The following is a 25,356-nucleotide window of genomic DNA, read 5'->3' as shown; positions in this document are numbered from 1 at the left end:
CCCAGCTAATTCTTTTGTATTTAATTCTTTTGTATTTTTAGTAGAGATGGGGTTTCACCATGTTGACCAGGCTGGTCTTGAACTCCTGACCTCAGGTGATCTGCCCGCCTTGGCCTCCCAAAGTGCTGGGGTTACAGGCATGAGCCACTTTGCCTGACCTAGCATCATCTTTCTATGACTATATTTCCACAGCCAACCATATATTCAACCCAGAGTAAAGACTTGGTTATATTTGTGAAGCAGTGGAATATATGAATAAATAAATAAATAATATAAATGAAAGGATTAGTTTGTATATCTCTAGGGATCACTATCTTTCTATACCACCAAGAAATTTTCCCTAAAAACCATTAATTCACTGTAAAAACATAATTATTATTATGTCTTATCTTAATCTTATGTCATTATTTTATTCTTTATATTAAGAATAATAAAAATAATGTTACTTGTATGATTTCTCCTGTTTCTTACATTAATTGTATTGGGAAGTTCCAATTGTTTGAAGGAGACACTGAGTTGGATATATTAATTTTATGTCAAATATAAATTGGATAAACGTATGTAGGAAGTTAATTAAATAAAGCAATAGCATTTTAATACATCTCTCTTTTCACCATTTGATACCTTCTTGCCTTGGCTTGGAATTTGTAATATTCAGAATTGCATTAGTTTCAAATATTCCCATCTGAGTATTCCTAGATTGGGATTTCTGGGCCGCCTAGGTCCAAAGACCAACTTTCTTTATTAAGAAGCAAGCAACTAAACAGGCTACAGTAACACTTCTTGGAACTCAGGGATGTGCACAAGAGGGTGGCTTCCGTCAGTCTGTCAATGGCCTGTGTCACCTCCATTTATCCTCTTTCTGGCAAGTCCTTTTCTCAAATCCTCCAGAGCTACAAGACTATTGACAGCCATCCTGAGCCATTTGAGGATTGTTGCGAGTTGGGTTGTTCTTTTTATTTTTATTAATCAGACCAACTCAATGGCACCCTAGTTACAGAAATTCTATGATTTGGCTTCATAAGATCAATGTTGAAATCTTGCTTCTGTCATTAATGCAGCCTGGCTTTTGGCAAATCACTCAACTTCTCTGGGCTTCAGTTTCCTAATATATAAAAAGAGGGGAATGTCTGCTGTTCTGCCTAACCGCTACAGATTATTGAATAGCTGACTATAGTTTAAAATGTTTGTAAGCAGAAAGCACTGCAGAACTGTAGGTTTCTTCTCCTTCTCTCTCATGTAGTTTTCTGACATATCAAATTCCATCCTGGGGTAAAGAAATTACTCAAAATTTCTTTTTATAAGAGATACCCTTCAACACCAGCAATTTCATATTTCTATTTTGTTTTTAACCCTTACATATATAGCATATATGACCATATTTGAATGGGAGCAACTCTTCATTTTGTTCTACCTAAACCTGTGAGTTCTAGCTAAAGTCCTTCAAGAAGCTAGATCTGGAGCTCTGTGGCCAGGACTTCTCTCTTTACCTAGCCTTTCCATTCATTCCCCAAATCCCTTCCAGCCCACTGCTAGTGTAGAAAAATCTCCTTCCCAGATTTACCTCTCACGAGATGTAGTTATGCAGACTAATATGTGGCTGTCTTCTAAGCTCATCCTCATATCACTTTTTACTAGCCCTTTCTAGTTTTAGGCCTAAGATGTAAAAATTGAATTAATATGAATAGTGGTTACTTCTTTGGACTTGGAATCCTGTGGAAATGTGGGCACATTTCTCTGCCTTCCAGAACTTTCTTCTCCTCATTTTCAGAATGACGATAATAATGGTATTTAATTGTGGAGTTGCTGGCAAATTAAATGAGAGTAACACATGGTCAGTACACAATATAGTTGTTATTATTTCTAAGGGGAAAAATTACTGGTTTTCAATTGCCGGTACATGTGGAATCAGAATTTACTTTTGACCTCTGACTATGTTTATTTTCCATTACTTTTAGTATTTTTTTCTATTTGGCTCTGTAGCCACCTCAGTGTTTTGCTTTTTTTGAGAGTGTGAAGGGGGAGTCTTGGTTGTGAATAAGTACAATTTGACTTACTTCTGGTACATACCGTTCCGAGGTGACTTAGTATAACAAAATGCACATTGAACTAAAAGTTATGAAAAGCTGCTTATATTGTTTACTCACTCCTTTAAATCAAAAGAACTAGACCTAATCTATTTTTTTATGTCATCTCCTGTTCTTCAGGTTCTTTGGTGCCTCAGAAAACATAAAAGAGCCTGAATTACAATTACTTTGGGCAAATGGCCTGTAGAATTCCAAGGACAGGAAATGAAAAAAGAAGTACACACCCCCAGACATTCCACACGACATGTAGAATAAATAAGCAGGCCCCAAAAGGAAACCAAAACTGCCTAGTCTTATGTTGAGGAGAGGGTACCACAAATGGCTTTTGGAGAAAATGTACTAAAGATGATGACATGCTAAAAAAATCCTTCAAGGGGGGTAAAATTGACCCTGATTAAAGAGGATCCCTTTCCCTTTTTCTCTACAGCATAGTGAGTATTTTTAATTTAGGTAACTTCCACCATTGTATTGACATCATGAAAAAGAAGTACCACGTAACAGAGCTGTGCTTCTCAAACCTTAATAAGAATAGCTGTCCTGGGGATCTCGTGGAAGTGTAGGTACTGATTCAGGGAATCTGGATAGGACCAGAGGTTCTGAATTATTCACAAGCTCCCAGGCCACACAGATGCTGCTGGTTTCTCAGCCATGGCTGGTTTTCAGTCATCTTCTTCAACAAAATAATTGGTGGTGGTGTTCTGGTCTTTATCTGTGGAAGAGTGGTTTTCAACTGGGGACAGTTCTGGACTCATGGGAATTTGGCTGTGTCTGGAGATTTTTTATTATGACAATTCATGCAGTGCAATTGGCTTCATGTGGGTAAGGGCCAAGGATGCTGCTAAACACCCTACACTATACAGGATAGCCCTCATCACAAAGAATTTTCTGACTCAAACGTGAATAGTACCAAAATTGAGAAATTCTGCTGTAGAAGTATTATTTTATGCATTTCTTATATCAAAAATACTTTGTTGAAATTTTTCAAAAAATAAATACACAAAACCTATGAGCAAAGAATAGGAGCATATACCTACAGTCATGCATCTACTAGCAATGGTGATATGTCCTGGGAACTGTGTCCTTAGGCAATTTCATCATTGTGCAAACATCATAGAGTGTATTTACACAAATCTAGATGGTAGAGCTGAATACACATCTAGGCTATATGATATCACCTATGTCTTCTAGGCTACAGACCTCTACAGAATGTTACTATACTATATACTGTAGGCCACTGAAACACAATGGCAGCTAGGTGTGGTGGCTCACACCTGTAATCTCTGCACTTTGGGAGGCCAAGGCAGGTAGATCACTTGAGGCCAGAAGCTTGAGTCCAGCCTGTCCAACATGGCAAAACTCTGTCTCTACTAAAAATACAAAAAATTAGCCAGGCATGGTGGCAGGCACCTATAATCCCAACTACTTGGGAAGCTGAGGCATAAGAAGGTACATTCAGAGATGGGTAAATTCAGTCTCCTTTGTTAAAACCACCATATAGCCACATAGATCCTGAAAAATTCTCTTTCCTGGTATTCTAAATTGTGAGTGGATTAAATTACTCTAATGTTTTAACCCTTGGTCACTATGAACTTTTTCATAAAGATGCTTTAAATCTACACTTCTCTAATTTATACTCTTTAAGTTTTGGTAACAATAGTAAGAATAAATTCATCAAAGAAACAAAAAAAGATACATCTGTAGGTCTATTTGTAAAGTCTTTCTTGACCTCCCCTACCTAGAAGTGATTTTTAAACTTTTAAAACCTCCTTTCTTATTTTTTAAGAAATCTCTCATGGAGATGATTATTAAATGCAATATAGTTATCAGTGTGATATTTTTTCCTCCCAGATTGAAAAATTCCTAAAAGCAAGGACTCTCTTACTAACCTTTTTTAATCCTTTATGAAAATCTAGCACAACTTCTTGTACACAGATGGGCAATAACACATTTGCAGACTGACAGATAACACATTGAAGGAAGAGGCATGCCAGCTGTAGTTAAGGATGAACTGGCAACTATTTCATCTTAGTTAAGGAAGATTTTATGGAGATATAAATTTTCAACTAAGATTTTTAAGGGGAGAAAGAGATGAGATTTGGCAGTGAAAAGAAAATGTGTACCTAGGATTTGGGAGGGTCTCTGCAAGTATTAACACACAGATTGGGACAAATATGGTTGCAAGATCATGAAGAGATTTGTCTAGCTGGCATGAAGGAAGCAGAAAAAGAATGGATGAATTGCACAAGTCCTTTTATATACATTTCCTGTTCATTCTTCAAGGGTGATAGAGAACAGCTGGTTAACATCTTCTGCATAATAGTCTTTCATACATTTGAAGACAGTTTTAAATGCTGCTTACTCTCTAAACTAAATACAGTCATGCACTGCATAACGACATTTCGGCTAATGGCAAACTGGATACACAATGGTGGTGTAGTAAGATTATACTACAATAGCTTTAGTGTGCCTTTTCCGTGTTTAGATATGTTTAGACACACTAATACTTGACTTTTTTTTTTTTTCTTTTTTAAAGCTGAGTCTTGCCCAGGCTGGAGTGCAGTGGTGCAACCTCTGTTCACTGCAATCTCTGTCTCCCGGCTTCAAGCTGTTCTCATGTATATGAGAGTATATATTTAAGGCATATTTATGAAAAAGTTCATAGTGAGCAAGGGTTAAAATATTAGAGTAATTTTTGAGACAGTCTTTCTCTGTCACCCAGGCTGGAGTGCAGTGGCACGATTTTGGCTCACTGCAACTTCTACCTCCCAGGTTCAAGCAATGCTCCTGCCTCAGCCTCCTGAGTAGCTGGGACTACAGGTACCCACCACCACACCTGGTTAATTTTTGTACTTTTAGTAGAGATGGGGTTTCACCCTGTTGGCCAGACTCATCTCAAACTCCTGATCTTGAGAGATCCACCCACCTCTCGAAGTGCTGGGATTACTGGCCTGAGCCACCGTGCCTGGCCCCCTAGAAAGAATTCTTAGTTACATCTAGGAGAAGAATATTTTGGAACTTCACAAGTATACTTTAAAAACTAGTACCAAAGCAGGAATTTGGCACCATCCAATTTGAGGAGGTGATTCTAGAACTTCTTTAGGAGACAGTCTCATTTACTAAGAGTTTCCACTACCTGTACTATGAGAAAATTAAAGAGAATCAGCCCTCATCAAATATGTAGTATGTGCCAGGCATTGGGTAAACCCTTTAGATACATCATGTGAGTTAGTCTGGATAAAAAGCCGTGAGTTTACCAACACCAACATTATAAGGAGGCTTCAGAGAATTAGTATAAGTTTCCATCCAATGTTTGATTAAGGAAGGGAAACAGAGAAAATCTCGGGCCTGCATAGGAAGCCATCTCTGGGTGGAGACCACCAGCTTACCTTTTCCTTTCAAAGCTGCAAGGAGAACATCTATTCTTATGAGGCTTTACATGGTGATATATGCAACCTCTGTAGTTGAAATGGGAAAATGAGCTGTTCAGAGTTCCTTGGTGGCCGTGGTTTTCTGTAGGGCCCACTGCTGGAAAACCATCTGCAACTGTTTTAGTCATATATGAATCTGAGTTTCTGCCTGCTCTTTTCCACATATTCTGAAATCTGCAGCTCTAGGAATGGTGCAGATATTGAATTAGTATGGAATTTTTTTTGAATGTTAATACTTGTGTTCTTTAAAGTTATTATGTTGATTTACAGTTAGTAATACAGTTAAGAGTGGAGACCTTCCTTGGGTTTTCATAGTTTGAACTTCATTGTTTTTTGTTTTGTTTTTTTTTAATAGGAACACAGTTTTGATGGTAGCCTTAACAATGCCCTCTATAATTCAAAACATGATGGAATCTTAGTTAACTTTATGTAACTGGATTTTGTTTTTCTCCTAAAGTTGTTCTAGGCTTCTGTGTATCATTCAATGTTGATGTGAAAAATTCAATGACTTTCAGCGGCCCAGTGGAAGACATGTTTGGATATACTGTTCAACAGTATGAAAATGAAGAAGGAAAATGGTAAGCCAGTGGGTTTTGTTGTTGTTATTATTTTACAAGGTAATGGGAAATATTATTTGACTATAGTTTGTTTTATGAATGAAACTTTAACAGAATGAATTATTTATGGTAGAAAATGCAGTTTAGTCATTTGGCAATGGAAACTAACTTAAAGTAAAAAAAGAAACATTCCTTGGCAATATTAGAGGAAACCATTAATGATTTCTGTTGATATCTGGATTAATCTCAAGGAAGGTCTGTATCCAAAAAAGCTATTGTTTCATAATTATGTTCTTTTGGCAAGAATTCTTTAATTGTTCTCATTTCAGAGTAGCTTAAATGCACCTGTCTGAAATTCGGTAGGAAGGATTTGGAGGCAAAAATGAGATGGTGCTTTGAAAGTATTAATATCACTTCCATGATTTGCGGCTTTACTGACCTACTGAGTTTGGGCTAATGTTTATGATGAACTTTATCGGGTTTCTTGCATCTATCTTCAAATCCTTTAATATTGGCTAAGTTCATTGTAGATATGATTTTTGAAGTATATTTAACTTGTTGAAAATTATATAGACTGAATATTAGAGCTCTTTTGCTTAATATTCAATAGAATTTTTAGTAAATGCAGTTTTTGTTTAATTGAACATTATAGAAAAAAAGAGCAGGAGTTAAACTTTAGTTTAATAACTTAAACTAAACAAGCCTATTTTTCGAGTAGCTATAATAATAAGCAAAAAGAGATCTAGATCCACTTAAATAACAAGGATCTATGAATCACTATAATTATTTCACTAATAAAAATACGTGGATTTTCTGCATTTCGTTTTATTTTTTAGACTTGTTTAAAATGATAATGCCCTAAAGATTATAAAAAGTAATGAATTTTCACTTTTTATTAAGTACATGATTGTATGCTGTGTATAAACTAGAATTTGTTGAGATACTTCACTCTTTTATTCTCCTTACAAATATCTCAGATGACATACCGAATGCCAGATGCTAAGTGTTAATGTTCCTTTCCCTCCCTCCTATACTCTCCACCCATCCCATCACCCAGTTTTTAAGGTTAAATGGGTTAAGCCCTCCCTCTAGACACCAACTATATTCTTTTAGAAATTATACCGGCATTTCAGGTACCTCTGGGAGAATAATGGTGAGTAGACCAACTGGTCAGACTTTGTGCATAAACAGAAATGCAGTACATGTTATTCTTAGAAAGCTTAACTTCACATAAACACATATAAAAATTAATTTTCACTAATTACTAAGAGTTATATACATTTTAAAGAGTAATATAGTGAATAGCAAGCTTTAAGACTTAAACTACCTACTTAAAATGAAGTGTCCCTTTAAAGGATAAATATTGTTAAAATATTTTATGAAATTCTCATTTTCAATTTCTGATATGAGAAAAACCTGTAAGTTTTCTTTCTCATCCAGTCCTGTCTCTCTGAGTTTAGAAAAGTTTGATGTCAGAAGTCCTTAATTATATAAATGAACCTTAGTAGAATGAAAAGGGGTTCATATTCCTTCTCAGAAGCTTTAGTGCCCCCATTTGATCTCTTCAGTCTGTTTCTCATTGTAAGAGCCTATCCTATTGTGAGATTTCCACCTTTAAATTCTGCAGTCACTCCTTTCAAGGCACCAGAAGTCAAAGCAGTGGAAAACTGAGAAATCAGGCCCAAATGAAGCCATGATGTCATGAGGAATGTCCTTCCTAAGGTGATTCTGTCTTTGTAGAAGGTGAAGGTATGGATGAGGAAAAAGAAAGACAGCTAACATTGGGAAAGGAACAAAAGAGTTCATAGATTGGATAGTAAGAGTAAGGTTGCAAGAAGAATGTTGCCAGTGGTCTGTCTGAATGAATCTGCACTGGACTAGACTTTAGGAAGACCATTCAGAATTTGACATACATCTGTAAGGTAATGTTAATAAGATGTTACCCTTTTTGAGATCAGGGACTATGCCTTATATCTTGGTTTACCCATGAAATTGAGCTGAATTGTCTCTGAAAATGTTTGTTGGTGGCTTAGACTTCTTTTATTTAGCCATAGCATAAACATGAGTCAGTCAATCAACAAGTATTTATATAAAACATTTTATGTATCTGGCATTATGCTAAATTCCATGGGAAATGTTTTCATATAAAACAAATACAAAAGCTTTAACCTAGTCAAGGAGATACATGAAATGCTTAGGAATAGAGAATAGTGCCAACAACCAGTGCAGAAGAGATTATAAATTAAATGGGAATTCAATTTATAGTCATCTACACAGAAGATGACTCATGGTTCTTAACCTAAGTCTTGAAAGATGACTTAACTTTCAATATGAGAAGAAAAAATGTCACTCCAAGCTTGGGAAACCACAAGAGCAAGGGCACAGACTTGAGAATAAGTGAGCATGTTGGTAAGTAAACAGCTCTCACATTGGGATGAAAGAAGAGGAAAGGATGATGGCGGATCTTGAAAGACAAACACAGGAGCTCGTACCTAAGATAAGGACATTGAGAAGCCATTGTAAGTTGTCATTTTATGAAACTTCATTTGGGAAGTTACAAATAAACTGGATTGGAAAATACAGTGCCTGAAAACTAGGAAATACATAGACAATCAAGAACTGTAATCTGATACTTAAGGGATGAGTCTTCAGGCTGTATTAGGGGCAACTATAAGAAAAAAGACAGGTGTATTCAAAACAACTCAACATGAATCAGTAAGTCTTGGTGGAAGTTTGGAAATAGTAAATAAAGGTGTAGGAGAGATCAGACAGACTCCAAAATTTTTGTACTGGCTCATTGGGAAATGGGTAGTCATTGACAGAGAAAGGGAAATCCATTTATCAGGAAGCGGATGAGTCTGTTTTTAAATGGCTTGAGTTCAAGGTGATTTCCAGGTAGTTGGAAACCTCAAAATGGAATGCAGGTAAGAGAGAGAAGTCAATGTGGTAGCGGAAATGCCTAGAAAGCAAGGACTGGTTTTGCAGCCCGCTTGCAACCCTGGGTACTACCCCACATCTAGCATGAGGCCTTATATATATTATGCACTCAATCATTACTTGTTGGCTGAACCACTAAATCTAGCTTAACACCCTGTTACCGTCAATTAAAAAAAAAGCAGCTGCATAAAACATAAAGTTAAAAGTCACTCTCCCAGGGAAATGCAACTACTTAGGACCTGAGCTGAAATGGATTTCATCTCTACACTCAGCCTGGTGCCTTTTTCTTTATGAGAACTATATTTAAAAGTAAATGTTGTTAAAAACTCTTTGTGGTAGGTACCAGATTTTACATATTAATATGTGTGTGAGTTTTCAGGCATTTGAATGTAGATGATATCAGAAACCTAAATCTCACATTGATATTTAACATTTACAAAGATTTTATGGAAAAGTTGTGAAAAAATCAGAGCAACCCAAAAGATGAGGGCAATTGAATTTAAAAGTAAGCAAATTACAAATACTTAAATTTCCAAACTTTTAAGGATAACATGGTAGCAGCATATTGTTCTAAAGAGATCCAGGATGTGGTAATGCAAAATAAACTGTAGAAACACGTTTAGATGTTCTGTAATTGTCTATAAAATCAGATGGATTGCAGACTTACTTCAAGAAATGCACTACAGAATAATTGACATATTTTTGGAAACATGTATTTTGTTATTTAATTATCTCTAGAGATAGGCACCTTTATAAGTCATATTTACTACTCATGTTTTGGAATTTCATAATCTCAGATTAAAAAAAAAATTATCCTGACCCATCTTACATCATGGCTATAGTATGCCTATAGAAGGAGCACACATTAGCCCATGACAAGTATAGTCTGTGTATTTGAAAAGCATAGCTTTAATTCCTTAGAAAGAAGTACACGTTAACAGAGAAGGTAGGCTTATGTCTTCTTTACTGTTCAGAAGTTTGCTGTGAAGTATAATTTACATCTGGCTCAGAAACCACATGCTTTCTCAGTAGCAGAACACATCATACATCTGATTAAGATCAGCCATTGTTCATTATGTTTAGCATGAGCTGAAGCATCCAAGTAATTGCAATGTGGTTCAGAAGAATTCAGAAAGAACATAATTGCCTTTATAATTTTGCTTTGAGGAAAAGAAATTCAAACATTCTCACCAAAGCACAAGCCTTCCAGATTTCCAGATTTAGTAAACATCAGCATGGCCAGGTCTCAGCTGAATGGGAAAATGTGAGAAGTCAGTTTGGGGCTTTCCACTCTAATGTGTTGCTGCTTTGCTTCATTCCTTCCAGCATGTGTGCCTACCCTTTTCTTTTTTTTTTTTTTTTGAGACCGAGTCTTGCTCTGTCATCTAGGCTGGAGTGCAGTGGGACGATCATGGCTCACTGCAGTGTTCACCTTCTGAGCTCAAGCAATTCTCCTGGCTCAGACTCCTGTGTAGCTGGGATTACAGGTGCGTGCCACAACGCCTGGCTAATTTTTGTATTTTTAGTAGAAACGGGGTTTCACCATATTGGTCAGGCTGGTCTTGAACTTCTGACCTCATGATCCGCCCACGCTGGCGTCCCAAAATGCTGGGATTACAAGTGTGAGCCACCGCGCCTGGCTGTGGCTACCCTTTTAATTTGCTCTTCAAACAACCTTTCTTGGGGACTTCAGTGACTTCAGTGGGCCTTTCTGATCTCAAAGTAGATTTTTAAGATCCACCCTTGCCAACCTTCAATTCAATTTTTATCAATTATCAAAGAGTTCATGCCTTTTCCTTAGAAGACCCTGCTTTATTCCAGATTTAGGGTGCCAATGGCTCATGTGATTGATGCTCTATTTCCAATATGTCTATGCTGTAAAAGAAAAAAAGTCACTGCTAATGGAAAAAAAAAAAAATCCCTGCTCTCTTCCCTGGGGAGGAGAGACATTTTAAAGGCTCACACAATTTTCTGTTATGGATTTTAATACGCTTATTTTACATTGCTTGTAATGCCTTTCAAAGTTGACATTTCCCTTTGCCAAACTTGTCATTTCTTTGGCTCCCTTCATTTCTACCCCTCCACCTTTTATGAGCAAATCACTGTGGCTGATGGGGGTCACCATGTAAGTTTCATTCTCTAAGATGAACAAATGCTTATTCCATTTATTTAAAAAGAAATTGGTGAGCAGAGTTCTCTTGGCACTCTGAGAGTGACTTTGGCTTGATCTATGTATTAGACATCAAGGCAGAGTTAGGTGAAAATGATGTTAATAAAATAATGTAAATATTAGACACTCTTCTCCAAGAAGCTATCTTTTACAGGGGGTAAAAGAAACATAAATATAAAACAGAGTCATCAGACATCAGCTACTCTTCTAATAAATATAATAATGGGCATAATAACAAGAATGATTATTGTGAATAGCAAATATTTCTGCTTACTAAATATTTTCATAATTTTACCTTATTCACAGAGAAAAGATGTTTCTCTCACTTTAATGATCCTTGAGTTTATCAGATATTTCTCCAGAAATCAGTAATGACGTCCAGAATGTGTTCTGACCTTCTTAGTCTGCATATAAGTCATTGCAAAAATACCATATAAAAAGTAAGATCTAATAGAAATAAAATGTAATAAGTTAAAACCAACTTGCACTAATACTAATAGTTTATAAAACAATGTGCCTGGATCTTCCCATTGACCCTGTGGGTTTGGGTGGATATCATTGTTATCATCTGTATTTTCTAGACAGGAAACCAAGACAGAGAATGAATGTCCAAAGGGTTAATACAGCAAGTATGTCACAGTGTCAGGATATGGAACATCAGCCTTCTGACTTTTCAGCCAATTCTCTCCCTCTAGCAACAAGGATTCTCTAGCTCTTTGACCTACAGAAATACCCCTGGTGTCATTCAAAGGCACATATAGCATTCTGCTTAAGCAGAATTTCTATCCTCTAAACTGGAAAAAAAGATTTTACAATCCAGACCTCTTGGCTGGTCACATAAGTGTAAATTCCCAGGTCTGCCTTACTCAGATTCTTAAGTACTTGACACAGTCATTAATTCATTCATTCAATAGATATTTATTGAATGCCTACTTTGTGCTTGGCACTAGTAAGTGCACTAAGGATGTATTCATGGCCAAAATAGAAAAACAAATCCCTACTATTGTATAGTTTATATTCTGCTGTGGAATAGAGAACAAATATTAAATAATGAACTTAATAAACAGGTAGGTTATATTATATGCCAGAATAGGATCAGTGTGTGAGAAAAAAACTGAGCAAGATAATGTATTGAGAATACTGGAGATTCCTGAAATTCTGTAAACCCTATGCTGATACTTTTCTAGGATCTTGTTATTTTGATGCAGCTTGAGAAAAGTGAGGCTTACTTAGGATTAAAGTGGTAAGATACATGTACTTCAAGCTTGTTGTTAAAAGTTTCATGTTTGTTTTCATAGAAAACAGATACCAGGAAAATACACAAAATTAGCAGTCCTGTGATCTGCTAACCTAGTTTTACTATTGGTCCCAACTCCCAAACTCCCTGTCTCAATCCAGGGCTCCTACCTTTTACCACTTTCTGAGTTCTCACTCCGCAGCCTTTACTTAGAATATGCAATAAGCCATGGCTGAGATTGCTGTATCAGGTCAGTTTCCAATTACCACCATACTCTTAAGTGCTCTCCATTGCCCTAGAGATCAAACATAAACTCCAGACCTTTTCCTTCAAAACCAACTGCTTGCCAAATCTCAAGCTCCCTGTTCCGGTGTATAAGGAAGCTTTATGCTGAGTTCTAGCCACCCATTCTTTCTCATTATCTTCCATTTTCAATCTTCATTCTCCTGTCTCCACACTTTTCCCTGGGCTATCCATATCTCCCTTTCCTTCCACCTTACGATTCACAATAGCTCTCCTATTAGCATGCTGTACAAGACTCACTTTTCATCAGTTAGCCTAGATTTTCCCCCACTTGATATTACATGTTTTCCCACCAGTGAGTCAGTTCTTCTCTACAAACTTATATTTGTTTTATTCAGATTATGGAATCTTAGAATTGGAAAGGACTTTGAAGGCCTAACTCCCATCCACTATAAAAACACCTTCCAAAATGTCCCTGGCCAGCTGCAATCCACCTCTTCTTGGCCAGAGGAGCTGCCTGACAGGCCCTATGTATGTCTTATCAGTTTAAATCTTCATCACTCTCCACAAGCCCACCACCCCTCTACCTCTTCCCTAGATCTCCCTAGATGACTGCAGCTACTATTTTCCAAAGAAGAGAAAGAGAGAGAGAGAGAGAAGCTAGTAGGTCAAACTTTAATCCTCACTTCCTGTTTTAGTTAACTATTGCTGCACAATAAATCATTCCAATACTTAATGGCTTAAAGCAACAATGGTTTATAATTTCTCAAGATTTTTGGGTTGAATAGGTATTCCCCTATTGGCCTGGGCTCACCATCTGGTCCCTCAACTGGAGCTGGAGTGTCCACGCTGGCTTTACTTACAAGTCTAGAAATTCATGTTGTCAGCTAAAGCACCAATTCTCTTCCATGTGGTCTCTTATCCTCCATTAGCCACACTGGGCTTCTTCACATCATGATGTTCTCAGGTTTCAAAAATAGATAAAATGGAATCTGTAAAGACCTTTTAAGGCCTAGCCTTAGAAGTCATAGTATCATTTGTGCTGCATTCTATTTATCAGAACAAATCCTAGTTTCAATGGGTGGAAAAACAGATTCTACCTCGTGAAACAATAAAAGTCAAAGTCGTGTTGCAAAAGTGTGCACCATTCCAAACCATTGACCACACTTGCAAACTACTCAATACTGGGCCGCCCAGAGTGCTGCATAGGGAATGGTCACTCTTACTATTTTTAAGACAAACCTCTCCTTCTGGATCCACCCTGTCTACCTACTCAGAGATTCTACTCTTGCTCCTGTGAAATCAGGGTTTCTCTTGTTACCAGTTCTTTCTTGCCATCATTTAGCCATATGCAGCTTGCCTCCATGACAAATTTAGACACACCTCAAACCCTTAATGAGTTTTCATTGCCCTGGAAAAAAAAGTCCACATTTATTAACACAGCCCCTTTCCCTCATTTTTAGCCAAGTTACTTGAAATCTGCCACAAACATATAGCTCTCATTCTTGCCTCCTATCCTTTATATTATTTCCTTCTTTGGTTTCTGTGATACCACTGTTTGCTGATTCTCTCTCCCTTTCTGATCACTCTTACCTAGTTTTCTTCCTTTGTTTATCGAAACCTTAAATGTTATTTCGCCCTCAGATGTCAGCATTTAGTGCTCTTCCCAGAATATTACAAGGTGGTAATATTCCCTTTCAGGGGCTCATCCATGCCCATATCATGCTCATCCATGTTCCATGTGGTTTCTGAGAAGTTCCCCAGCAAGACTGAGCCCACTTGCCTACAGAAGTAACTCATTATCAGTGCGTCCTTTCTTGGCCTTTCTTCCTTCCCCCTGTTTTTTCCCATCTCCACCCTTCTGCATACTTCGAATTGCCTCCAAAAAACTTACCTGTACAAAGTTTTTGTCTTGGATCTGCTTCTGGGGGAACCTGAACAAAGTCAGCTTATATCCTAAATATTTATAGTGTTGGTCCTTCCATCCTCTCTACGTCCTTAATTCAAATCCTCATCTGGATTACTTTAGGAATTTGTATCTTGTCCTTTGACTCTAATTTTGTTCCTCTTCAATTTACTCTTGAAACTTCAAGCAAATAAGGCTTATAAATCAAAAAGGAGATCACATTACACCCCTGTTTAAAAGCTTCAGTGGTTTGCAACTTCCCCCTACATATAATAAATCCAACGTTCTTAAAGTTAACTAGGAGAACATTCATGATCTAGATTCTTTTTACCTCTCTAGCCTCAACTTCTACTGCAGCTATACTGAGCTACTTGGCATTTATCAAAGGAGTGGTGTTCTTCTTACTTCTAAGAATTTGCTGAAGTTGTATCAAGTTCAGACTTATTCAATATTGCAATAGTACACGTATAGTTGTGTTTTTCTCTCTAATAAGCAAACTAAAAATTGTGTTTTATTGACTTTTACGTCATTTCATATCCTCAGGACCTTGCATAAATGCCCAGCATTTAAAATGTTGTTAATTACTCTAACTAGCTTTAAATTAAATACTTTCAATAATTGTAGGCTCATTTTTAAACTGTTTTTAACCATAAAACTAATTTATTCCATTACATTTTTTAAAACTTTGAAAATATTAAGAAAAATAATCATAACTTCATCAATATAATTTGTTATTTTCTTGATGTATTCCCTATTAGTCTTTTGACATAGATGTTAGTTGTTTAATCATCTGAAATGAGTATCTAATAACAATAAGAACTAACATTAGATAGCACATACTATAAGCCAATTTTATATACATTAACTTATTTAATTTTTTGATGATCATCTGAAATGGATACTTTTGTTATCTCCACTTTATAGATGAAGAAACTAAATCACAGACAGGGCAATTGACTTGTTCTAAACCATATAGCTAAGTAAATGGTAAAGCCATAATTAGAACTCATATAGGCTGGCACCAAAGTTCATGCTGTTTCATTTCATAAATTATTTAATACACGAAAAGTTCTTAGAATGGGCCTAGCACACAGTATAAATTCAATAAATCCTAGTTGTTATTATCATTGGTATTATAATGAATATAGTAATTTGGTATTTTTCACTTTAAATTAGGTCACAGATTTTCACCAAATTAGATAAATTTTCACTTTGAGTTCGATCATAAATAATTTTTATCCTACCATATGATCTTATGAACTACTTTCTAAATAAATGTACAATATGCTATAGAATGATCCTGTAATAATGACTTTTTATTTGCCATATTTCTTTTACTCTTTCATAACTATGTATAACACTATGAGCATTATCTTTGTGCATTATACTTTTATTTTAGGTCATTTTATTTAGGATAGATTCCCAGAAGTAAAAATTATGTATTAAAGGGTTTGAATATTTTTATAGTTCTTTATACACATCAGAAATTGCTTTCCAAAGGCATTATATTAAAACTATGTTTTGGAGTCTATTCATTAACTTAGTATCTATGATTGCTATAAAATTTATTTTCATTAATACTAGTATGCCTAAAGGGCTTACACAAAATACCATTCCTTTTCAATATGACAGACTTTAAAATATTTAAATTTTCAAAATGTATGCCTAATCCATTTGTACCTCAATGCAACTTCTCATTTCTCCTGCAGGCATTTTTTCCCATACCAAACATCCCCAACTTTCCCAGCATCTTCTGACAAATTTACCAGACTCCTAACCATGTGAGTCATAGTCTCCTAAATACATTCCATTGTGCCTATGTCCCTCTTAATTTAGAGATTTCAGACATGGCGTGACCAGCACAGAACACAGAGGGAGCTGTCACTGCTTGACCACTGCATCTATTTCCAGCAATGAAGGCTAAACTCACATTAGCATTTTTGGCACTAAAATACACTGTTGCTCATGTTTATGTGCTGTCAACTAAATCCCCCATGCCTTTTTCACACGAACTCCCATTAAGTGAGGGCTCCTACATCCTGCACTGATATAAATAGTAGTATGCAGTTGAGTGAAGTTATTTATGTAGGTTCTAAGTAAACTTTATTTATGTTTATTATTTCAGAAAGTTGAGGTTCATCTGAATTTCCGAATATGTATATTGATATACTTGATAAGTATTTTTTCTTGCCCTGTCTTGTGGTGCTGATTGATAAGTGTTTTTATACTTTCTATATCTTCACTAAAGTATTTAATAAAGTTGTAATCTAACACAATCCCAAGTACAAAATCTCAGCACATAATTAGAGTCCTGCGGTTGCTAGCAATCAGAGTTTTTGGGCATGGCTACTCAGCCAGCAATAAATCAGCAGCTGTGGATCCACCCAAGTATCTTACTATTTAACCACTTTCATTCATCCTATTCCTGAAGATATCATGGGAGACTTAGGTGACTTGCTGGAACTAAAATTAGTTGTGATTATATATTTTTTCCATTACTATTAAAATGGTTTTTATAATTCTGTCTAAAAGGAAAGTAAGTGATTTTTAACCTGGATCTCGTAACTATTCTTATTTTCTAAGCATTTACAAACTTGCATATGCTAGTAGTAAATCTTATGATGATCCAATGTTTATATTTCCTGACTTCTCTATAAAATTATCAGTTTATCATGGAAAAGTCACTTATACTTCCACATGTGTTTTGTAAGTTAATGCAGTAGCAGACTTAGCCAATAATTATTGATTATTTCAATACCCAAATAAAAAATATGATAGTGATAAATAATAAAGCAAAATCTCTGAGATCTCTCTCCTACATATATACACACATATAAACACACGTATATGTGTGTATATATATGTGTGTGTATACATACACACACATATATATGTACTTTTAAATCCACATCAGTATGCAAGAGGTAGGCTCTCTGCTTAGTTTAGATAACATTAAATTACTAACAGCCTGACTATTATCCGATTATGTCTATAAATGTTACTGTCAATTATCTTAGAATTAGTCATAAAGCAACTCATATAAACTGTTTCTCAATGTTCAAAAATGTTTATTATTTAACTTCCAGGGTGCTTATTGGTTCTCCTTTAGTTGGCCAACCCAAAAACAGAACTGGAGACGTCTATAAGTGTCCAGTTGGGAGAGGTAAATCATTACCTTGCGAAAAGTTGGATCTACCAGGTATGTAAAATCAAAATATCTGGTCTTAGTCCAGGTGCAGTGGGTCATGCCTGTAATCCCAACACTTTAGGAGGTCAAGGCAGGAGTATTGTTTGAGCCCAGGAGCATGAGACCAGCCTGGGCAACATGATGAAACCTCATCTGTACAAATACAAAAAATTAGCTGGATGTGGTGGTACACAACTGTAGTCCCAGCTACTCAAGAGGATGAGGTGTGAGAGTTACTTAAGCCCAGGAGTTTGAGACTGCAGTGAACAGTGATTGTGCCACTGTACTCCAGCATAGGTGACAGAGTGTCTCAAAAAAAAAAAAAATCTAGTCTTAAATCATGCCCAGTGTTCTCACTGAAAACAGATTTTAATCAACTCAAGAAAATATTAGAAGTAATCTATAATTTCATTTTTCAGTTATCTTTCAAATTCACATAGAATGCCATTTTGATTCCCTCTGTCCTTAATTTGCTTTAGAAAGTCATCAAGGTAGATACATAAGTTAGAATATCTTACTAATTGTATAACTTTTAACTACTTGCATTTTTTAGAATTCTTTCTAATCCAGAGGTAATGTGAAAGAACTTCTCCAAATAAACCTACCCATCACATTCCTTCCACAAAATTTAACTTAATGCCTGGTTTTCAAGAGGAAATAGAATTTTAAAAATTGTAATAGATAAATTTAATTTTAAAAATCAAATAGCACAGATAGATTTATATTGAAACAGATATATTTCACAGAAATAGATGAAACATGACTAAAAAATTCCTATTAAAATTATCTAGAAATTAGAACCGTGTCAGTGCTCCATACAATATTACATACCATGGAAATGATTTATTTCCCCACAAGTTTATTTCAGATATTGTATTTTTCAGTTTTCCATTTTTTAATTTTCTATTTGTTTGTTATTATGAATGTTTTTTCTCTTTACATGCATAAGCATACGTTTAATAGCTGCTTTAATATCCTTGACTGATAATTCCAACATCTGGAATACCTCGACATCACTTTCCACTTACTACCTTTTTTTGAGTTTGTGTCACATTTTCCTGCCTGGACTTATGGGTAGTAATTTTGGATCATAACCTGGATTATATTTTTGAATTACAGGTGCGGAGATTCTAGATTCTGTGATATGCCTGTGAACGGTCTTAACTTTTTTTTTTATTAGCAGGAAATTTACTTGGCTCAACTCAGTTTCCAAGCCTTGACTTTCTTCCAATGAGTAGTTAAAATCCCTATTCAGTTTTTATTTCAGCTCGGCTCTTTGAAATCTACTCTGCACATTTACTGTTCAGGTCGTCTGGACATTTGGATAAAATATATATGCATATTTTAGAACCGTTCTTTTGTGGCTCTTTTTCTAAGATATACTACTCTCCTTCTCACTTTCCAGCGGCTGCCATTGTCCCTAATTTCTGTCCTCTTCTTATTCAATGCAGTAAGACTAGGAGTTCTATTTGAGTTTTAGCCACTGACTAGGACCTTCCCTCGGTGGGGGGTAAGTTAGGGGTGGGGGACAAAAACAAAACAAAGCACAAAAACAGGAAACCCATCCAGCGCCAACATCTTCTTCTAAGTATGGATTCCTCTCCAGTTTCTGCCACCTTTCTAGTGCCTTCAGGTGATTGCTTCATGTATATTTTTTACTCTTCCTAGAAATTATACGTGTTATTTGCAGAGGAGTTGTTTTAAAGGAATTACTCCTCCATCACTGGAAATTGGAATAGTTTTAAAATTAGCCTAGAGATTTTAGCCACATCAAGTACAGTAGGGAAGTTTTCGCTTTAGTCCCTAATTGTCCCAGGAATGTTTTTCCTGAGTCAGGCTTTGTATATAAAACTCTAATCCAGATTATTCAAGATCAATGCACATAATTTCCCAGCTCTAGGTGCTTTCAAGGAAAACCAGACTAAACTCTTGGACAAAAGCCATTGCTCAGATTAGGAAGGCCAGCTGACCATTTCAGAATCTCTGCTTCCATTCCCCACTTTAAATCCACATACAGTCTTAACGTGAAAACAACTTCTGGAACAAAGAGTGAGACAAATCTTTCTCAACCTGAATTTTGCTACTTTCTAGTATTCCACTCTACTAAGCAGAATTTAGAAGTTCTTGTTCTTCCTGTCCAGTCTTTTTTTCTTTTTCTTTTCAACGTGAATAGGTGGAACTTCTTGCCAATATTGTCAGGCTGGCAAGGCTTCTTGCTTCAGGACCCAACATTCTCTTCAGAATGTCAAACGTACTCTCTTCATTGTGTTTCCTTTATCAAAACTTCCTGGACACTGCTCTAATATTCCTCCAGTTTCTTTCGTAAACCTCAGGATGTCTCCATGATTTTGGAAGTCATAAATAAAAAACTTGTTTTTGAGTTTTCTTTTCTGGTCTTCTACCATTTCCCCTTTTTTACCAAAAACTGTTTCACCATTGGTCATTTATGACAAAGTATATAAGATTACATTATATCTACAGTATTATGAGATTTAAAACTTTGTTTTAATTAGCAAGAACATGCAAAAAGCAATCCCACATTCTCACTGCCCTGCTAGTTCTGCATTCTTTCGCAGTTCAGCAAAACTATCTGAAATAGTTTCTGGGACATGAGCCAGCTCTTCAGCCTTAGCTTGTTCATTATATCCCTTAAGAATACTTGCAAGACTATTTAGTTGAACCAATAGAAGAACATGCTATGATATGAACAAAACAATAGAATGTCTTAATGAGACGATGCTTAATTTCACTTTGTGAAACTTTTTCACCCTCATAAGATTTTGTTCTATTTTTAGTTAATACATCAATTCCTGATGTCACAGAAGTAAAAGAGAACATGACATTTGGATCAACTTTAGTCACCAACCCAAATGGAGGATTTCTGGTAAGAACGAAAAGAGTAATGATATTTATTGACAACAGGAGTGCTATCATTTTCAATCTTTGTAAGATCTATTATATTTCAGTCTAATGATTTCTAATTTTAAAACAATTTTTTAAAGGCATGTGGGCCCTTATATGCCTATAGATGTGGACATCTGCATTACACAACTGGAATCTGTTCTGACGTCAGCCCCACATTTCAAGTCGTGAATTCCATTGCCCCTGTACGAGGTACAGATTTTATGCAATATTCTTGCATGTTTGAAAAGCATAAGCAATGAATAAGACATATGTATACAAAGGAGCATACCAAAAAGCTTGAAGTATTTTCTTAGCTACCAGAATTACCAAGTTAGGTAAATGTTTGCTTTGCCAGTATATAACAAAACCTGACTGCTATTTTTGGAATTGATATTAATGTAAATAACTTTACAGAGTCATTTTTAAACCTCATAGATAAAGCTATCATGCTGCTTATATTTAAAGAGTGAGTCACTTTGAGGAAAGAACTTCCCTTGAGATACGCACAAAAACTGTTTTATAAAAACTGTTATATAAAATTCATATTGAGAAAATTTACAAAAATAACTCTCATACAATATTAATTAAAGTTCAGTAAGTATGACTTTTACTTGATATAGGCCCCACTCCAGTTGTTACTGAATGCAATGAATATTTTTATCACTTTTACTTTTTCTAAAACTATTTTTTTTTATTGCTGAAGCAATGTATCTACTTTGTAGAACATCTGTTCATCTTTTAAAATGAACTTTCAGCCATGAAAGCACCTCATATGCCTCTGGAAAAAAAATAGATTCAAAATTTGCACAATTGACTGCTTTTATTGCAGAATGCAGCACTCAACTGGACATAGTCATAGTGCTGGATGGTTCCAACAGTATTTACCCATGGGACAGTGTTACAGCTTTTTTAAATGACCTTCTTGAAAGAATGGACATTGGTCCTAAACAGACACAGGTATGTGACTCTGTGTTTTGATTTCTGTTCGAGAGATTAAAATGCACAATGTTTTAATAAAATTAAATATTCTGAAAGCAAATTAATCAATAAAACTAAAGTTGAGAATGAATTTTATATCTATTTCCCTGTTCTTATTTCAGATAAAAAGGACATTACTTTAGGTTGTGTTTTTTATTTTTTTTATTTTTTTGAGACAGGGTCTTACTCTGCTGCCCAGGCTGGAGTGCAATGGTGCAGTCTTGGCTTACTGCAACCTTCGCCTCCCAGGCTCAAGCAATTCATATTCCTCAGCCTCTCAAGCTGGAATTACAGACAGTCGCCACCACACCTGGCTAATTTTTTAAAAATTTGTAACAGAGATGGGGTTTAGTCACATTGGCCAGGCTGGTCTCAAACTCCTAGCTTCTAGTTGATCCACCCGCCTCTGCCTCTCAAAGTGTTGGTATTATAGGTGTGAGTCACTCTGTCCAACCCAGGTTGTGTTATTTTCTAAACAGAAAATATGATGCAAGCTGCCATTATTAATGCACCTGGAAAATAGCTCCTATAGATTTCTACAAACTCATAATTTAATTCTTACTTAAAACTCGTATAGCCACTTTGGGTAATATCAGAGCAGGGTGTTAGAGTTTGTAGAAACCAATCTGACAGCCCAAGGAACCCATCACCTTGTAATCTCTCATCTCATATTATATAAATAAGTTAGTAATTGACCAGAGCATACTACCTAAGTCTGATGTCCTCCCTATTAATCATTTCTTTTCCCTAAGTTAAAAGCAAACGCCCTTGGCTCTCTCTGTATAAAGTCAACTCGTCGTTTGTTTATCACCCCAGTTAATATCTATTTCTAAACACATCTCCTTTATTGCCACTAAATGAAGCGGAACTTCTCACACAGCTTTCCCATTTTAGATACTGAGGGTAATTTCATTAAATTTAATTAAATACATGTGATTGATTTAGTGTTCATTAAACTTATATGGGCATATGTCTTAAAATGCAGAGTAGACATAATGGATCACAGACAAATAAAATGTCTTGAGGTCAGAAATTAGCCCTAGAATCAGACCCTAAAAGTTGGTCATATGGTTTGGAGGCTGTGGAGAGTATAGGAGACTTTAAAATTGTGTTACTGCAATCTGTATAGCGACCTTCCTTTTTTTTCCTTTCCTCAGGGCTTTACTTTGGTAGAAATTTCTGAGGCACTGAAAAAGCAGTCTGACTGCATTAATGTTTGCCACATTCACATTAAATTTGGAATATAATACGTGCACACATATATACATACATGTGTCTGCAGTCTGGATGTGTCTGTGTATATTTATATCTCTCTTTATAGGATAGTGGTTGAAAATTTCAAATTTGAACTCAAACCTCAAAATGAAATGTACTGCTGCATTCCAAGGCTGAATAGGTCTCTGTAGAAAGTGAGTGGAAGGGTAAGATTAGGTGTATTCTACTGGACAATAGAGAACTTCTTAAAGTCAGTGTAAAATTACTAAAAATGAAATGGGCTTTTACATGTCACAAAATGTAAATTTCTCTGGAAATGATTTATTTGCAATTGACCTTCTCAAGTGAAATTACTAGTGGATGGTAGGAGACCTTTCATCTCTTCTTGCTACAGGATACAGGGCAGCCTGCATCTTAACAGACCTGCTCCAGGATGAGACTTGCTCTTCCTTCCGGCACATGTTCCACATGGACCTCCTTTTTTCCCCTTCTGAGGGCCACTCTCCCTTCCTTCTTTCCTTTCTTCCCCTATCCCTTCTCTCTTTCACCAATAAGATAGCACAGGGCCATACAATTAAGCTGGAAAGAATCTTATAGGTCATTTGGCCCCAAACCTCAGTTTATGAAGGAGTCATGAGAGGGTGAATTGTTTAAGGTCTTTCTGCTTGCTGATGGCAGATCAGAACACACAGCTCTTTCATTGTAGTCCAGTTCGTTGTTTTTCTTTCTGAGAGCTCTGCTTCTAGAGAAGCTTCAGAGCAGGTACCGTCTAATGCCCCTAAATAGTAGCTCTCAATCCCTTTCCATCTATGAGGATAACTGTCGTCATCCTTCCTCAGGCAGCCTCTCGGCTGAAACCATGCTAGGCTTGGCGATGCTTTGTTCCCTGCAGTAACATACCTGACACGAAATGGCTTGCGTTCCTGTCTTCTCCACTTTTGCCCATAATGTACTTTCTTTCCTTCTTGTTTTGTCTTTCCCATTCTGCCTTCTTAGCCATTTTTTTCCTTCCAAAGCTAGTAATATTCTTGAAATATTTTTAAAATTTTATTATACAGCCATCTAAACATTTTACTTTTACATTCGCTTATGTATATTACTCTAAAAAATTAATTTATTTGTAGCTATTTGTAAAAATCAGTGCAGCTGTGACATGTCTGAAGTTGGTCCACAACTTCAGAAAGAAAATCCACAAGGCTATTTTAGAATATCACGGCTTTTGTGAAGATCTATGCCAGTGACTCCATTTTGTAAATAAATAACAGTCAATTGCTTATATGTTCAACCTATTCTTCTGCAATTTTTATGTTTTCCAGTTAGAACTTTAATTAATTTACATTTCTTTGGTGAGAGCCCTAAAAGAGGAGCTATTCTGCCTGTCCACCAGAAGAATTCTAACATGCCAGGGTTGGCAACATGAAGTTATATGTCTTTCCTGGAGGAACAATGACTCTATTCAGACAAATGCAGGAGGGCCCTTGGGGTCCAGATGCTACCAGTGAATGGGAGAAAAATGACCTTACCCAGAGGCAGAAGAGTTCAGTTACATTTACTCAGATCTAGGACCTCATTCCACGGAGAAGAATATTTCTGAATGAAACACTGTGCACAGTGTTGCTTTTCGTATCTTCTGACTTCATCCAAGGGAACCTTCTTTTTAAAGAAAAGAGCTGATTATATTTCTGAATTTTATGTCACATCTTGCTTGCATCACTGATGGTGGAACTTAACCATATGCATTTATTCATTTATCCAGATGTGTGTGCTAAGGGCTTACTATGTTCCAGACTCTATCCTATAGTTTGGGTAATAGTGGGGAAGAAGTCAGACAAGGCTGCTACCTTAATGGCATGCTTCTGTCTAATGCAGTGTTTCTCCAAATGTGGCTCCCGGAATTTCTGCTTCCAAATCACTGGGATGCTTGAATTATACTCCAGATTTCAAAATCAGAATCTCTGAGAGTAAGGCTATAGAGTCTGAATTATATATAAGCAACTTCTATATTTTTCTTTTTTGAGACAGAGTTCCCCCTGTTGCCCAGGTTGTAGTGTAATAGCGTAATCTTGACTCACTGCAACCTCTGCCTCCCAGGCTCAAGCAGTCCTCTGCCTCAGCTGGGATTATAGGCATGTACCACCATGCTCAGCTAATTTTTTTTTTTTTTAAGACAGAGTCTTGCTCTGTCACCCAGGCTGGAATGCAGTGGCACCATCTCAGTTCACTGCAACCTCTGCCTCCTGGGTTCAAGTAGTCCTCTGCCTCAGCCTCCCAAGTAGCTGGGATTACAGGCACCTACCAACAGGCCCAGCTGATTTTTTATTTTATTTATTTATTTATGTATTTTTGTAGAGATGGGGTTTCACCATATTGGCCAGGCTGGTCTTGAACTCCTAACCTCGTGATCCTCCCACCTCGGCCTCCCAAAGTGCTGGGATTACAGGCCTGAGCCACTGCACCTGGCCCTGCATGATTCTTTTTTTTTTTTTTTTTTGAGATGGAGTTTCACT

At 36.3% G+C, this 25,356-nt stretch overlaps 1 protein-coding gene across 2 annotated transcripts in view; it reads left to right on the top strand.

The window, feature by feature from the left end:
* The first annotated feature begins 5,917 nt into the window (after positions 1-5,917).
* Positions 5,918-25,356, top strand: part of ITGA1 (integrin subunit alpha 1) — a 106,308-nt gene continuing 86,869 nt past the window's right edge. Inside the window, exons 1-5 of one of the 2 annotated variants that reach the window (XR_004269773.1) lie at positions 5,918-6,093; positions 17,652-17,764; positions 20,548-20,636; positions 20,755-20,866; positions 21,486-21,613. Coding sequence is in view for 1 of the 2 variants with exons in the window: in XM_032281092.1 (XP_032136983.1) it covers positions 6,020-6,093; positions 17,652-17,764; positions 20,548-20,636; positions 20,755-20,866; positions 21,486-21,613 (516 nt within the window). In the remaining variant the exon portion in view is untranslated. The remainder of the gene's footprint in view (positions 6,094-17,651; positions 17,765-20,547; positions 20,637-20,754; positions 20,867-21,485; positions 21,614-25,356) is intronic. The other variant, XM_032281092.1, reaches the window with a different exon arrangement.

This window comes from Sapajus apella, unplaced genomic scaffold (genome assembly GCF_009761245.1).
Source record: "Sapajus apella isolate SASKATOON/1434 unplaced genomic scaffold, GSC_monkey_1.0 scaffold1, whole genome shotgun sequence".
NCBI classification, from domain to species: domain Eukaryota; kingdom Metazoa; phylum Chordata; class Mammalia; order Primates; family Cebidae; genus Sapajus; species Sapajus apella.
This window is presented reverse-complemented; position numbering and strand designations above follow the sequence as displayed.